Source organism: Amblyomma maculatum, chromosome 4 (genome assembly GCF_055883805.1).
Source record: "Amblyomma maculatum isolate TAMU_Amacu chromosome 4, ASM5588380v1, whole genome shotgun sequence".
Classification (NCBI taxonomy): domain Eukaryota; kingdom Metazoa; phylum Arthropoda; class Arachnida; order Ixodida; family Ixodidae; genus Amblyomma; species Amblyomma maculatum.
This window is the reverse complement of record NC_139347.1, coordinates 60800021-60815007: the sequence shown is the minus strand read 5'-3', so window position 1 is coordinate 60815007 and position 14987 is coordinate 60800021. Positions and strand designations below refer to the sequence as shown.

The 14987-nt window shown below is 45.5% G+C and overlaps 1 protein-coding gene across 1 annotated transcript in view; it reads left to right on the top strand.

Moving 5' to 3' along the window:
• Positions 1-14987, top strand: part of LOC146191199 (lysosomal alpha-glucosidase-like) — a 38727-nt gene that overhangs the window by 23646 nt on the left and 94 nt on the right. Inside the window, exons 9-20 of the mRNA XM_084601684.1 lie at positions 1153-1263; positions 1550-1666; positions 2537-2736; positions 3233-3366; positions 4479-4630; positions 5091-5239; positions 6555-6639; positions 7987-8183; positions 9203-9291; positions 13652-13710; positions 13801-13947; positions 14804-14987. The exon at positions 14804-14987 is cut by the window's right edge and continues 94 nt beyond it. Of these exons, the coding sequence (XP_084457810.1) occupies positions 1153-1263; positions 1550-1666; positions 2537-2736; positions 3233-3366; positions 4479-4630; positions 5091-5239; positions 6555-6639; positions 7987-8183; positions 9203-9291; positions 13652-13710; positions 13801-13947; positions 14804-14866 (1503 nt within the window). The 3' untranslated portion in view covers positions 14867-14987. The remainder of the gene's footprint in view (positions 1-1152; positions 1264-1549; positions 1667-2536; positions 2737-3232; positions 3367-4478; positions 4631-5090; positions 5240-6554; positions 6640-7986; positions 8184-9202; positions 9292-13651; positions 13711-13800; positions 13948-14803) is intronic.

Genomic DNA, 14987 nt, shown 5'->3' with positions numbered 1-14987 from the left:
GTGACATTTTCCTGTGACGCTGTACATTGCCAGACAGCCATGCGCACCGTTGTGCGGCCGAACAGTTTGACGCAATCACATTGGTGCTGACGCTCTACCACTGTAACCCCCCCCCCCTTTTTTTTTTGCATAGAACTAGTTGATTACCTTTAATAATTTGACGAAGAAATATAACTAAATTACCAAAAACGTTACTGCGTGAAAGAAGTATTTAGTTGATTACAAAAATTACGAAATAATATATAAGAAATTACAGGTAATCGATTACCTATAACTCTGATTCTGCTGTCACATGCTGGGCAAAACAGCAAGTTTCGCGCCTGCGCTAATAGTGTAACTGATTGGTTGCGCTATGATATTTTCGGGTAATCCAAAATACCACTTGATGAATGAAAATGTCGGGAAGAGGCCTCGGACCTCGACATACGGGCGGACGGTGTTTGCGTGTCTTGTGAATGACCTGGCCATGCAGAATTCAGTGCTGAACCAGTACTAAGATGAAAAAGAAAGCCTGAAAAGGGCTCAGAAGCAAGGATAGTCAGTTGTTGACGAAATGTCTGGCGTCTCTACAAAATTCGCCTTGTGGGCTATTATGCAAGTATAGATAGTGCCCATTGTAATAAGGTAGGCGAAGATCTTAAACCAGCCGTGGTATATACAATATGATTCTTACATGACTGCGAGTAACGCATGTGGAATGCCCAAATCGCAAAGGGGAATTAAGATATACTCTGCACAATTGATCATCAATATAATATGCCTTTGTGTAGAGATCTAAAAAAAAAAAAATCTTTAACAGTTGTCAAACAAGTTTGAGCAATGCGTTAAAGGCTTTTTTTCTGCTCTAATTGACGCAGAAGCGAATATACTTTGCATTTGAACTTCTGAATAGAGTATCGTGAAGCAATGACTTCTATATGACAGCAAACTTTTGCGTTTTTTATGTAGTTTAGAATGACATTTTGCCGTATCACCTAATCTTTTTTAAGCTAGCAGACTATAGTAAAAAGCTTAGCGGAGTGAACACTGTTTCAATGATGCACTCAGTAGTGTGAAATGTTCGCCAATTAACGTAATGAGTCCAAGTGCGACAGAGTGCGGCACTCGAGTTTTCACACTGTTTTGATGTTCTCGATGGTTGAAAATTTGCAGGACCCCGCAGTAAGCGGCTCCGAGGCACCCGGAAGCTACCCCCCTTACGACGATGGTCTAGAAATGGATGTGTTCATCAAAAATGTTACGGGTGGCATCGTTTACGGCAAGGTAACGAATATTTCTTGTTGAAATTACAGTTGGACGACTGGTCATAGTGAAAGGAGAAATTTTTAATTGTGCATACTCTTATCATCAAGTCAGGTTCCTTGGTCCTAACCAATAACCAATTTATTTTGCCTTTACCGTTTCACGTTTCTCCGTATGATGGCGCATTGCCATTGTGTCTGATATCGATCTTTTAATGAGCGATTTAAGAAAGTGCAACGCTGTCTGGAGGGGAGCCAGTGTTTTGTTGAAACACAGTGGTTCTGAAACGTAACACTTTCCTCGCCAGGTCTGGAACGACAAGAGCAGCGTATTCCCTGACTTCAGCCATCCCAACGCTTCGGCTTACTGGGCGAATCAGTTCACCAGATTTCACAACGAAGTGCCCTTCGACGGCGCCTGGATTGTGAGTATATTCCGCGGTTTTCGAGCATCACACAGATTTGAAAGAGATGAACGTAGCGAGCAGAGCCAGTAAGGTTATATTGCAGGATCAAGAAGCGTATACATAATCGTACGGCGGAATAGCAAAAAAGAAATGTCGCCTGGTATAAAACAAAACACCGAATAAAAAACGCGCTTCGCGGAAGTGTCTACCTAAGGCAGGCCTAAATGTGCCATTCATGTTCAGTTACGACGCCGGCAGGTTAAACCGTACAGCTTTCTTTGACGTACGGGCGCGTACGTATAACTAAATGAAGCAGGCTATTTCATTAAATTTGCAATTACGCCTTTCCTATAGGACATGGCAATCATTTATTAATGAAAAGATGCACTAGCATCCACTACCAATCAGTACGTACTCAAAACTGCCAGTTTTGAATAGACAACCTCTGCAATATGTTGGAAGGCAACAACATATGCTTTGTTTAATTTTTGTCCACACCTGTACGCGGGGCTTCAAGAAGGGTCCAATTGGCATTTTCACCCTTTTTGCTTCGAACACCTTTTCTATAATTTGCCAGTGAAGTACCTGGAGGCCAAGCAGAGTGACCCGCTTATCTTACATTGCAGATTTCGTTTTCACGAGCGTGAATAATTCCAAACGTATCCTATGTGGAAGCAATCAGTACAGTTTTGGGATAGCGTTGTGGGCGAGCGAATAATGGAAGGAGAGGGAGGAGGAAAGAGAGGGAGGATGCTTTTCGTCTTGTGTATAAGCACGCCGTTTATCCCCATGGCCTTGTCATTGCCAAATGCATCAAAGAAAATTACGATGTCGATGCTTTCAAGTGATCCGAAAAGTCGGCAAATGTCGCTGCATTCCTACATACAGGACATGAACGAACCGTCTAATTTCTACGACGGTCACAAGGACGGTTGTCCACAAGGCCACAAGGAAGACAGTCCCCCGTACGTCCCAGGTGGAGAGAAGCTCAGTTCCAAAACCCTGTGCATGAGCGACCGACATTTCATCTCGTCCCACTACAACGTCCACAACATCTACTCCCAGCTGGAAGCCAGGGCTACATACAAGTACGCCATCTTTTGCTCGCCTACCAGAACAGGGAGGGAAACGGCGAGTTCGCGCATGATTTATAGATCAAGACATGTTGTAACAAATAACCCTTGTTTAAGCTGTAGGACAGTTCAGGTTTGCAAACGGTTGCGTTGGAAGCATTAAAAAGAAACTTAGCGAAGCATGAATGGACGAGAAGGAAACATGACGATGTTCCCGGTGTATATGCAGCTCATTAATGGGGAAGTTTTAAAGCTAGTATTAAGAAAGGTGGTTTAGAAAAGGCATGGTTTACATTTTATAGCGTCGGCAAGCTCTAAAGCAAGTCTTGTTTGAGCAGCGCATGTCAGATAACTCGCGATGCAACTGTCTTTTTCACAAGGAGTTCTGTACCTAATAACGCCTGAATGCTGAGGATAAGAGTACGTACCCGATATAAAGGTGAATTCGTACATTGAAAAGTTATAATTTTCTCGTCCATGCGTAATGATGCCATTATGTGGTACGGTGCAGGGCCCTTGCTCAGATTCGTCAGAAGCGCCCCTTCATCATCTCTCGGGCAACTTCACCTGGTCAGTCTGCTTGGTCGGGTCACTGGTCTGGAGACATCAGCTCCACTTGGGAAGACATGAAGCTCAGCATCCCCAGTAAGTTCCACGACTGCCGATCCGTGTATGCTCTGTCTCGCTCAAAGGTTTAGGAGGTCGGTCACACATTTTGAACTGTGTTGTGTGCTCAGTCTCTAAAAACATGGCCCGACGCCTGATAAACTTCGGTCATGGTCATGCTTTGACTGCATAATGCCATGACTGCGAATGCTTTTACTTATAAAGTTATGGCCGGCCCGGTTGAGTTCATGAGTTTACGTGTCTACATGACAATCGCAATTCAAAACTGTATACATTATTTCATTTAGAATGCCATTTGCGGTCGGTAATAATCCGCAGCCACAATATGTATCCCATAGGTAACAGTGCCTAAGATATTGATTTGCAATCTTACAGATGCTTACAGGGAGGTTCTTAGTTGGAACATATATTTACTATTTTTGCGAAATTGACATCTGACTACTGTAAGAGTATTGATTGTCCGCCGTGTCAGCCCCATTTTCGTACTACTCTCCGGTCATCTGTATCACTTGTGATACAGACGAGCTGAAAAAAAAAAAAAAAAAGAATGTTCAAAAGAAATTCGAAAGCATGATTGAAACGGCGCTATCGTATCTGAAAAGTGTGCTGTCCTTGGCTCACTGATGCGGCCACATATCTCGCCCTGGAAGCTCGGTTAAGGAAAGAAGCAGAACATCTAGAGCCTAGTAAGCAGCAGCTAGTTGTCTTTGAGACACTTTTGTGACAGCTTGTACGGTCGTCGCGGCCAATATATTCGAGTCTGTCAGATTGTTTTTTTCACAAAATCAATCAATCAATCAATCAATCAATCAATCAATCAATCAATCAATCAATCAATCAATCAATCAATCAATCAATAATTCAGTCAACAAATTAATTAATCAATCAGTCAATCAATCAATCAAACAATCAATCTTTTACCGTACTATGATAAGGATCCATGGTAAAAGCTGTCTACTACACCTGCAGTATGCTTGGCTCCCGCATCAGTATTGTACCAGAAATCGTATAATCAACATCGGGTGACGTCTTCCTCCGAAACATTTTGAACCAGATCAGGCCGGTTGCTTGAATGGCCCTCCCAAATGGCTTCTCTCTTTTTCGTGAACGTGAACTGAACTGGTTTTCAGATATGCTGAGCTTCAGCATGTACGGATTTCCACTCATCGGTGCCGACATCTGCGGCTTCAATGGGAACACGACTGCGGAGCTCTGTGCCCGGTGGCACGCTCTGGGAGCCTTCTACCCTTTCTCCAGGAACCACAACACGGACGACGGTATTGTACGTAATCGTGCTATTTGGCCACACGGGCAAGGACACACGAGAGGAAGAGTTTGGTATAGTCATGATAGTGAAACAGTGCGAAGTGCCAGGACAAAGAAAAGACGAAGAAAGCGCGGTTACATTCTTTCCTTCTTTTCGCCCGTTTGGCATTGTCCTGTTTCGTCACCACGTCAAACTCGTCTGTCAGTGCGAACTGTTATAGGCGTACGCGTCTGCGTACAGTCACTCAGTTCATGCAGGTCATGTCACTATCGATTATTGTCAAAGTCGAATAAGAGCGTCAGGTGAAATGGTATCAAGTACAGTTAGTAGTGAAGTATGTGCATACAGGATGGCCATTACATCCCCTATATGCGCATTGCCATGTCTAACTGCATTGACTTTCGAAGCGTCCGACAGCGGCGGCGACGCAGACTGTACTGCTTCCGAAAGTAATTGCGGTCTCATCTACTTGCAGGATCAAGATCCCTTCAGTATGGGGCCAGACGTAGTCATGGCGGCGGCGAGGAACTTGGGCACACGCTACTTGCTTCTACCGTACCTCTACACGCTGTTCTACAGGAGCCACGTCTACGGGGAGACGGTAGCCAGGCCTCTTTTCTTTGAGTAGGTGGACAAATTTACGGCACCCGTTTCAATCTGCTAGGCATATGAAACTTCGCAACATCTGCATTTTATTGTTTATGACGATATTGTGTCAAATACAAATCGGTAGTGACTCATCCGGGCGTAGTTCGATCAGGATGCTAGCCTCTGCAAAGTATGGCCATTTTTAATCTACTTAGGTAATTGGCCCCAGCTAGCGTGAGAGCAGAGCGCAGAACCATGCAAGGCCTTCAGAACGCAGCCAAAACTAGTCGCCCGCCATATAAGCCAACGCCCTCATTGAACAGCGGCTTCTTGAAAGAATATTTGCTGACATGTTTGCCGATGTTCAGCCAAGAAGTGTGAAGAAAGCGCGGTCTCGCATTGTTATCCCATCTGTAAATTGGTGGCGGGAAATACTGGTACTGAAAGACGTTAACGTCAGTTTGCACAATTTTTTTTTTCTCGTGTTCCGGCATTCAACAGCTAGGTAAGGTTAAATAAACGGTTAAACAGCTCGGCGTTAAGGACCAAACTTCGAAAATTAGCGTTGTGTTTCTTTCGCCCCTTCCCCTCCTCTTCACTTCTAAGCGGAGCCCTCGCCTGCGAGGTGCCCTGTTTAATTTTTCTTTCCTCTCTTTCAGCTTAGTCTGTAGACATGAGAGGCTTCTTAAAGGAATAAATACTCTGTATCCACATATTACCGGATTCTGGCGGCAAAGCCGTTTTTGTTGAAAACGGAGCTTGTAAGTCAGAAAAGGGGAAGATAAAATAAAGGCGCCGCCTTCTTTGGCTTTCACCGAAAATAAACTGCAATGCGTGAAGACATGTTCTCTTTCCCTTGTATAACAGAGGATAGGCAACATTAACATTCCTTTTTAACGGTGATCATGCAGTCCTTTTCTGTGTACATGTCACGTGACTGGAGCGACTGGACGGAAGATTTCCAAATGCAATCTTCGCAGCTATATATGCGCCTTTTACATTTCTCTAAGGATCCATGTCCAGATAATGTTAGAGAATCAGTTTGTGTTTCCAACAACAGAATTTGGGCGGAGGTTTCCCCAGTGTGCTTTCAGCAGCCATGCACCTGCCTCCTCTCTTGTAGCAGATGGAAAGGGCTTTTCAGCCAGATAACTGCGACGAAAGTGCCCAAAGTTCTCGTCATGAATGATATCGTGCGGTTACAATATTTGCGAAAAATGATCAGCTGCGACTGAGACAGATGTGGAAGACCCGGAAGAGGAAGCCAAAAGCTGCTCAGTAGTGGTGGTGGAGTGGGACACTCCGTGGACGATGAACAGTCAGCGTTAAACTATTGTATTGTTATATGCAGATTCCCGAACGACCCCGAGGCATACGACATCGATGAGCAGTTCATGTGGGGACCTGCCTTAATGTTCTGTCCAGCCCTACACTCGGTAAGGCACGTGCCGGCCTAATTGCGCTGTTTTATGATCCCTGGCGTAGTGAACACAGTTTGTTGTTGCAGATGCTGATGGGGGATGCAAACTAATGGCAAACTTTTGGCGCTGTTTGGGTACATCTACACGTACATTTTGGGTGATTTTCCGGTTTTAAAGAAATTTGGGGGACGATATTTGTCAAAAAGGGCGGACTTTCGTGCAACTGTAGACATTTTAAGCAACCTTAAAAGGCTGCTTTTCAGAAATGACGAAGTTTTCAGGACGCAGCGGGGAATGATAAGCCTAAAACGGAGTGTTGGAGCTGACAGAATTTTCGGTCACGGCATGCAGCATTATGCTCGCACGAGCACAGTTGGGGTCATAGGTGCAGTGCGCCGTTCCTTTAAAACTTTGTGGAAAGTTTTTAAGAGCTCATGGCATCATAAAGTTTATTAGGAAATGCAATAATTAAGCAAACTTTGTTAAAGCTGGTTACCCTAACGTTGCTTTTTTGCTTGGCTTTAGTTTCATCTGAAGATATTTTCTTTGTGTGTACGGAGAAAGCGCGTAAACAATACGAACAGCTGCAAAAACGAATGTGGACCGAGACATATACCGTGTACGGAAGGCTGCACAAGAAAAACCGCTAGCTGGACGTAGCACTGTAGTACAACCGCTAGGTTTCCAAGCTCCAGCAGGTAACATTTGTTGCGCCAACACTACACCGATTTATTTATTTATTTATTTATTTATTTATTTATTTATTTATTTATTTATTTATTTATTTATTTATTTATTTATTTATTTATTTATTTATTTATTTATTTATTTATTCATACTGTTAACCCTTACTGAGGGTCATGACAGGGAAGGAATCAACAATACATATAAAATCGATAACACATCTAAAATTTCAAATGACAGAACACAGTAACAAACACTTTGAGTTACAATTACACAAACAACATCTCAGAAAGCTGCTGAGCTGGATCAAATGACACAGAAAGCAAAAAAGCACATAAAAAGTAATAAATAGTACGCGACGCACGGGGGACAACATGTTAGCGTTCATTAAAGTATTGGTCTAGACTTTTCTGGAATGCTGTTTTACTGGCACTTTGTACAATATGAGTAGGCAATTTATTCCAGAGCTCTATCGCGTCAGGAAAAAAATAAAAGCGAAATTGGTCGGCGGCCTGTGACGGAACTCATGATGTCACAGCAGCGCGGGCACCACGTAGAGTGGTGACATCTGGGGTTTTCTCTCCTTGTCCTTTTAATTGCTGGCATCAACTCTGAACTGCGTGTTCAGCGGGAACCAGTGTTGTGTGAACGCTGTAATTGGGTATTTCTTTTACGCAGGGACAAACACAAGTGAGCGCCTATGTCCCCGCCGGGATCTGGTATTCTATATATGGGGCCGGAACGACACCACCGATAATTGCCAGCAACGGAACCCGCATGACTTTCCTTTCTCGGCTGGATGTCCCTACCGTAACCCTCGTTCGCGGAGGACATGCCTTCGCAATCGTAATGGGAATTACTACCACAGCAGAACAGTGAGAATTCTCGGAGCAGTTTCCTAATATCGAGCATGCAATCAAAACCACCTTTGCTTGCCTAAACTTAAAGCAGATAATTTTTTTTCTTGATGTCACTGTTATTTGCTCCTGAAAAACACCGGTGGCGGAACGCGCGCTGGCTGCGGAGCTGGTTACGAAGGACAAAGGCGATGACGCGAAAAGCAGGAACGGGCGCCAAAGAGCTGCACTCTAAAATTTCACAAAATATTTCAAGGCTTTTTTTTCTTTCGGCCTTTGCCTTTAGGCTGTAATGGAGCTAGAGGACGTCGTCGTGGAGATCTCCGCATTAATCTTCACCGCTGGAAATCAACGCGCCGAAATTGCGCAGCGCTCAAGCGTTTATTTATTTGCTTTTGCATTTCATTTCGAAGACGCCGTATCTGTCTCGCACCTCGACTGACGCCTGAACTGCGTTGTCAGGGAAATGACGAAGATAGGAGTGAAAGAATGCAGAAGGAAGCGGTGTAGTGAGGGGCTCCGGGTTAATTCCGGCGGATTAATTTCGACGGATCAATTTCGACGGACCAATTTCGGCTGGAGATCTTCAAAGTTCGCCGACATCGCACAGCACTAGGAAGCCTTTGCGTTTGGCCCAATGCCACTGAGCCACCGTGGCAAGCCATGCTAACTTTCCCCAGACCATAAACTTGTAATCTTTCTTGCGCTTCTATTCAACGGTCCGCCGTGGGTGCTTTTCAGGACTTCACTGTATCCTTTTTAATCTCCAATGTTCGTTATTTGTCGACATGCTTCTCATGCCTTTCGGCTTGAGCCTAAGTATGTTTGCAGCTTGAACGTAGAACATGCCCCGATGCTAAATGGCTTCACTCTAGTCGAATTATTCAAACAATAGTACCTAATTTCTTTGTGGTTAAGTTTCTTCAAAGAGGCCTCAGCGCATCGTTGTTTGGGAAAATCTGTGAACTATTACGAGCCTCGAAAATAATATTTCGATTGGTTTGTCCGTGTCAACACTTCGTCGTTTTGTTTTCCAGCCGACGGCTTCCGATGTCGTTGTTTGCCGCGCTTGACAAAGACGGCACGGCGAGAGGAGAACTGTTCTGGGACGACGGAGACTCTTTGGGTGAGTAAATGCATGCGTTCCCGCGGCAGATGATAAATCACACACTGTACTCGAAAAAGACGTCCTGGGGCAGGTCACTGATAGATCAGTGAATGAGTTGAGCTTTTAGCCGCAGTCAGTATATATAAAGTTCCTTTCTTGCGTCCTCTACTGAGAGGTTCTGGGCACTTCGTCACGCTTTGCGAGCGGCCTCCACATGCTGCGTTAAGGAGACGACTCCTGAAAGAGAAGATATACCTCTAATTTGGTGCGATAGTGTTGTCCCGTTCACGGAAAATAAGGCGTCGGCGCAGGTCCTGGTATAGTGAGCGAAAAATGACGAACATCGCGCTCGCACGTCGCAGCTGGCAGATCACATGACCGTGTATTGACTGGACGCAGGGTTAATTGCCTGACATTATGATTGGAAGGTGCTGCCGTATCGGGCCTCTCCTTTCATGGGACGGTGACATCAGAATCAGCCTGCCAAAACCCTTGCCTTCACGTTACCCTTAGGTCATGCAGACACGTACGTTGGTAGGGCTTGGTTAAATCAAGGCTTTATACATGGGTGATAGATAGTATACGCTGCAGCGTCATGCCCTTAAAGGAGGAGAAGGGCGCCTCCTTATTTTTAGGGTGGTATTGGTCGGCTTGTTCGTAAAGAATGGGTAGTATCTTCGAATAAAACACTGTCGTCTCGTCTTCTTCTTTGGTAAATGACACGCATGTCGTAAAAGTCCGGAAACGTTGCCTCCGTCTTAGGTTCGGTCAACAGTTGCAGCGAATTTCTCGTCTCATGAATGAACTCATCCGAGCGCGTCACCACGAGATGCGGACAAGATGTGTGGACAGAATGTGTCCAAATTCCGCTGTCAATCAGTAATAAGAAAAAAACTGACGCGTCCACGCCAGTACTCAAAACTACTATCCTTCAGTGTCCCACTACTAACCACTACTAACCACTACTTACGCGGACATCCTGTGAACGATTCCGCCATTCTCCTTGTCTAGTGTAAGGACTCTTGAGGGCGTTTGGGGGCAGGAAAAAAAAGTAAAGTACGTTAGTAAAAAGATAAAAGAATGCGAAACGAAAAAAAAACCACAAATAATAATAATCTAAATAACTTGTAAACGGGCTAGATGGCTTGCTAATTCATACGACACTTTTTAGCGCTAACAAAACAGTACTCGATCAGTCTCGTGGTCTTCCTTTTCTTCTGCGTACGCGAAGGAAGATATGAGAGTATCGACCAAACATTACGTTTATCATAGCGAATGAACTACGTACTAGAGTAAACGTGTACCGGCTTACCGGACGCCGACTGTGCACATATATACTGGACACGCCTTGCTACATTTCTGCTCGTGCACGTACGCAGGAGACGCCCGGTAAGCCCGTATAAGTAAAGCTAGTTCATCTACGCGATGTTGAAAAGGCCTTATGTTCAAAGAAGGAGAAAATATTGTCACTGCTTACCTCTTTTAGACTATACGTACTGTACCACTCAGCGAGTATTATTTGTAGCTGCTGCTCTTGTTTATTTCCACGTTAGGCGATACGAAAGGGAACAAAATGACCGCTGCTTCTTGTGACTCCACGTTCTGACAATGCAGGTATATGGTATCGTCTCTAAAATGGAGTCACGTGTCACGCGCCTGTATTGGGCGAAGCTGCTGCTGTGTTAAGATCTCTTGCTGTAAGCCAAGATTGCATACACACTTCCGAGGAAGATCGCACTGATGTGATATCCAGGTCTCGTAATCATGGTGTTGGAAGTAGACAATTAGTTGTGGTTTAACTCTGGTTAACCCTAGTTGAATTGCGATAGCAACGAGGAAAGCTTTTTTTGCCTGCTACATTATTCCCCTATCACGCCCTATCAGTGTATCGTACTACATTACTGGGAACACTTAAGCTCATCCTTTAAGAGTATGACGTGAGCGCGTAAGCTATGAGCCCACATATATATATGAGAAGGGTTCAATGCTGCTGAACCGAATGTGGAGCGAAAGCATTAGCGGGTGGTGACCGAGCGTTCTTATTCCTCCTCCTCCTCCTCCTCCTCCTCCTCCTCCTCCTCCTCCTCCTCCTCCTCCTCCTCCTCCTCCTCCTCCTCCTCCTCCTCCTCCTTTTATTTTCCTTGTGTTTCTTTTTCTTCTGCTTCTTCTTCGCGGCTGTTCAATACCAACTTCTTCTTCCCAGCTGTTCAAGGTCAACCGTGGTGACCGACCGTGAGCTACGCGACGGCTCGGAACCTGGCGCAGTATTAGAGAGATTTGGCATACCGTGATCCGCGATCCGCCACCGCGACCCTCTACCGCTCGTGGGCGGGGCGCACAAGCTGATTGGTTCCGATGCGGCAGGTCAATGCGCCGACATCACGTATGTGGCGCCATCTATCGGCATCAATGTGATCTGGGCATGCGCATTTGAACGCGCGGCGGCGGATCACGGTAGCGGATCGCAGATCACGGTGTGCTAAATCTCTCTATTGCTATCGCAATAAAATTTAATATCCAACAGATACAGGATAGGCGTCAACCTATTAGCCTAGACGGATGCCTGGAGTCCTTGGACCCGGGCGGCGTGTTCGGCCAGTCGGATTAAGCCGTGGTTTAGATCATACGATACGTGACAAGAGTAGGACATGATTAGGCAGTGTTCGTTTTCTCTTCTGCCAAGCCCGTCTCTGCCTAGTGACTGTCATTGGGATGATAAAAAAGAAAATCTGCCCCTGGCACTCACGCGTAGTACGCACACTAAAACTACTCACAAGGAGAGATGCAAGTTCGAAGACTCCAAATTAAATATGATTAGTTTCAGACTTACGGTGTGCATTTTTACTGCACATCTGTTTACTGCACACTGTTTTAGCCTCCTGCCTGCATGCTAACCGAATGCCATCTAGGTGAACATGTCGTCCTCGTTCGAATGTGGGGCAACCGGTAAGCTGTGCCTTTAAGGTTATGACGTAACAGCAATAATGGCTCCCATCCGCGGCTTCCGTTTTGAAGATCCTCGTTCACGTGCATGCACTTTGCTGATCGTATGAAACCGGTCTTAATTTTAGTAACTACTAATTATTATTAATAGGTATTAATTCTAGAATACTGTAATCAACACACATTCGCAAGCTACGACTTTATATGAAAAACTACCCGACGTAGATATAAAATTCCCGCTTGAAAACAAACAGCACGAGCCTACCTGCGGGTCTAACTCGGAAACCAAGGGTCTTGGAAAACTGCATTCCGACTTCACCCTCCCGTCTAAAAGTCGAAGCCCGAGTTGGCAACGCTTCACAATTCGGCCATGCCGTGGGGTGTCGTGAGGCAGTCAGGCACGAGCATATGTCGCCGGACAACTATAATCATCATCAGCAGCAGCCTGACTATACCCACTGCAGGGCGAAGGCCTCTCCCATATTTCTCCAATTAACCCGGTTCTGTTCTAGCTGCATCCACTTGACCCCTGCGAACTTCTTAATCTCATCCGCCCACCTAACTCTCAGCCGCCCCCTGTTACGCTTTCCTTCCCTTGGAATCTAGTTTATTACCTTAGCCACCATCGTTTTACGCTCTCTTCGCATTAGAAGTCCTGCCCATTACTTAATTTCTACTAACTGTCAGTAACTTGAGTTATTTCTCTGACCCACTCTGCACTGTTCCTATCTCTTAATGTTACCCCTACCATTTATCGTTCCATAGCTATCTGAGTTGTCCTCAACTTAAGTAAAACCCTCTTGGTTAGCTTCCGTTTCAGCCCCATAGGTAAGTACAGGTAAGATGCAACTGTTTTATACTTTCCTCTTGAGCGATACCGGTAAGCTGCTAGCTGCGGACAACTATACCGCCTACCAGAAGCATGACCGTCGTTTTTCGCTCACAACGCCGCCGACGTCGGAGTTTCTGGGGAGCGGGGCCTGTAACCCTGCCGCGATAAAATTGCAGTTTCTGGTACAGTGAAGTGTCATCCGAATTTCACATGTGTTGCCTGTATTGAAAGCTTGGAGCCGGATAAAGTTTGGTCCCGCGGGCCACACATTGCGGATCGTTACTCACTCCAAGCTACCCAAACCTCTCGGTGGTCATTCATACTACAGTTCTCGTCGTTCTGAACTTTAGGCCTTTCATGGGTTGCTACAAGAGCCGCGCTATAGAGGTCGTAGGTGCATACCGTGTTGGGCTCTGAAGTATTGGGAAAATTCTGTGCATAACTTGGACCTCCTATCCCATTTACAATTTCGTATAGCTTGATTACGTTTTCGAGGGAGTTGTTGCCCTTAGCGCTAACATGCCACGACATGATTCCATAAGGTGCGACGCACAATATGGCGCACAACGCTTAATGCTCGTGCTTCTTGTGTTCTTGCTTCAGGCTCAGTAGAGAGAGGAGAGTTCAACCTGTACAAGTTTTCTTCGAACTGGAGGAATAAGGTAAGCACGCACGTAATTATCAACCTGATGCATCATATTTTATGAATGGTTACCGAGACAATTGTCTGCGTGCCCACCGTGTATTTGCAGGTCGTCCTCTCGGTCTCCCCTGAGAAGATCGGCTGTAGCGAGAGCCCTCTCGTGAACGCCGCCAACATCGTCGGCGTCGAAGTAGCGCCCAAAAACGTCACCGTAGGCAGCAGGGTCGTAAACTTTGAGTACTTCGAAAAAGAGAAGGTTGGCTTGCTTTTACCCGGGCATGCATTTTACGCGTTCAGATTTGACAGAAAGTTACGTTAGGAAGTGACTACCATGGTCTGGCTTCAAAATGTAATCATAAGCCGCCACCCACCACAACTAACGGCTCAGAGAAAAGCCAACGATACCATGAGCGCATTTCCTTTTCTGTTTTTACTACACGGGCAACCGGGCGATTTAGGTTGAGTGCGGCCTCCTCGATCACAACACGGGAGATTTGGCCTCAAGCGTGCAATATAATCAACGAATAACAAGTTCATGAACATTCAAAATGGCGTTAGGAACCTACTGTGGCAATATAAGACAATCATAAAGTGGAAGGGTGGTAAAACGTAATTACATGTGGACCCCACAATGTGATAGACCCCGCAAGTCTCCTCGAATAGTTTAGTAGGTAAAAAGCCGAGTGCGTACTAATTTTTGCGAGCTTTGACAGAGTAGTTCCATTGAGTACGCTGCGCTGTATCCAAGGCGCCTAGCAACGAATGGTCTAAACAACTATAACTTAAAAGATACTTAGTCTGTTACATGCTGGAAGAGTAGAGATGTTATCCGCGTTTTTAGTCAGCAGGAGAGATAAATGCTCAACACTTACTGAAAGCCGGAACGACGTGTGCTTTCATTATTAGCTTAGCTGGTTGGCATCAGTGTCTTTTAAACGTATCTTAACAGTGAGACGGGGCTCCGCCCTTCTCTCAACTTCAATGACGCAATTCTAACAGTGCCCGAGACGTTTCTTGACAACGAAATGTTAGTACACTTAACTGAACTTAGTGTGGCAGGCGTAATGCTCGTGCGTCGTGATGCCAAATTCATGTCCCGCTTTTCTTTTCAGCGACTCTCCCTGAACGACATGAGCGAGCATCTGAATTCCGGCTTCGAGATAAACTGGTCGTGACGAGGACACGGCTCGAACATGCGGCTGCAATTCGACCCTTGCCAAGAGTCCTAACGTCATGGGGCGCAGCATTCGCCAAATTAACTGTCACCGACATCCGAAATGGCGGTCTTAAGTTAAT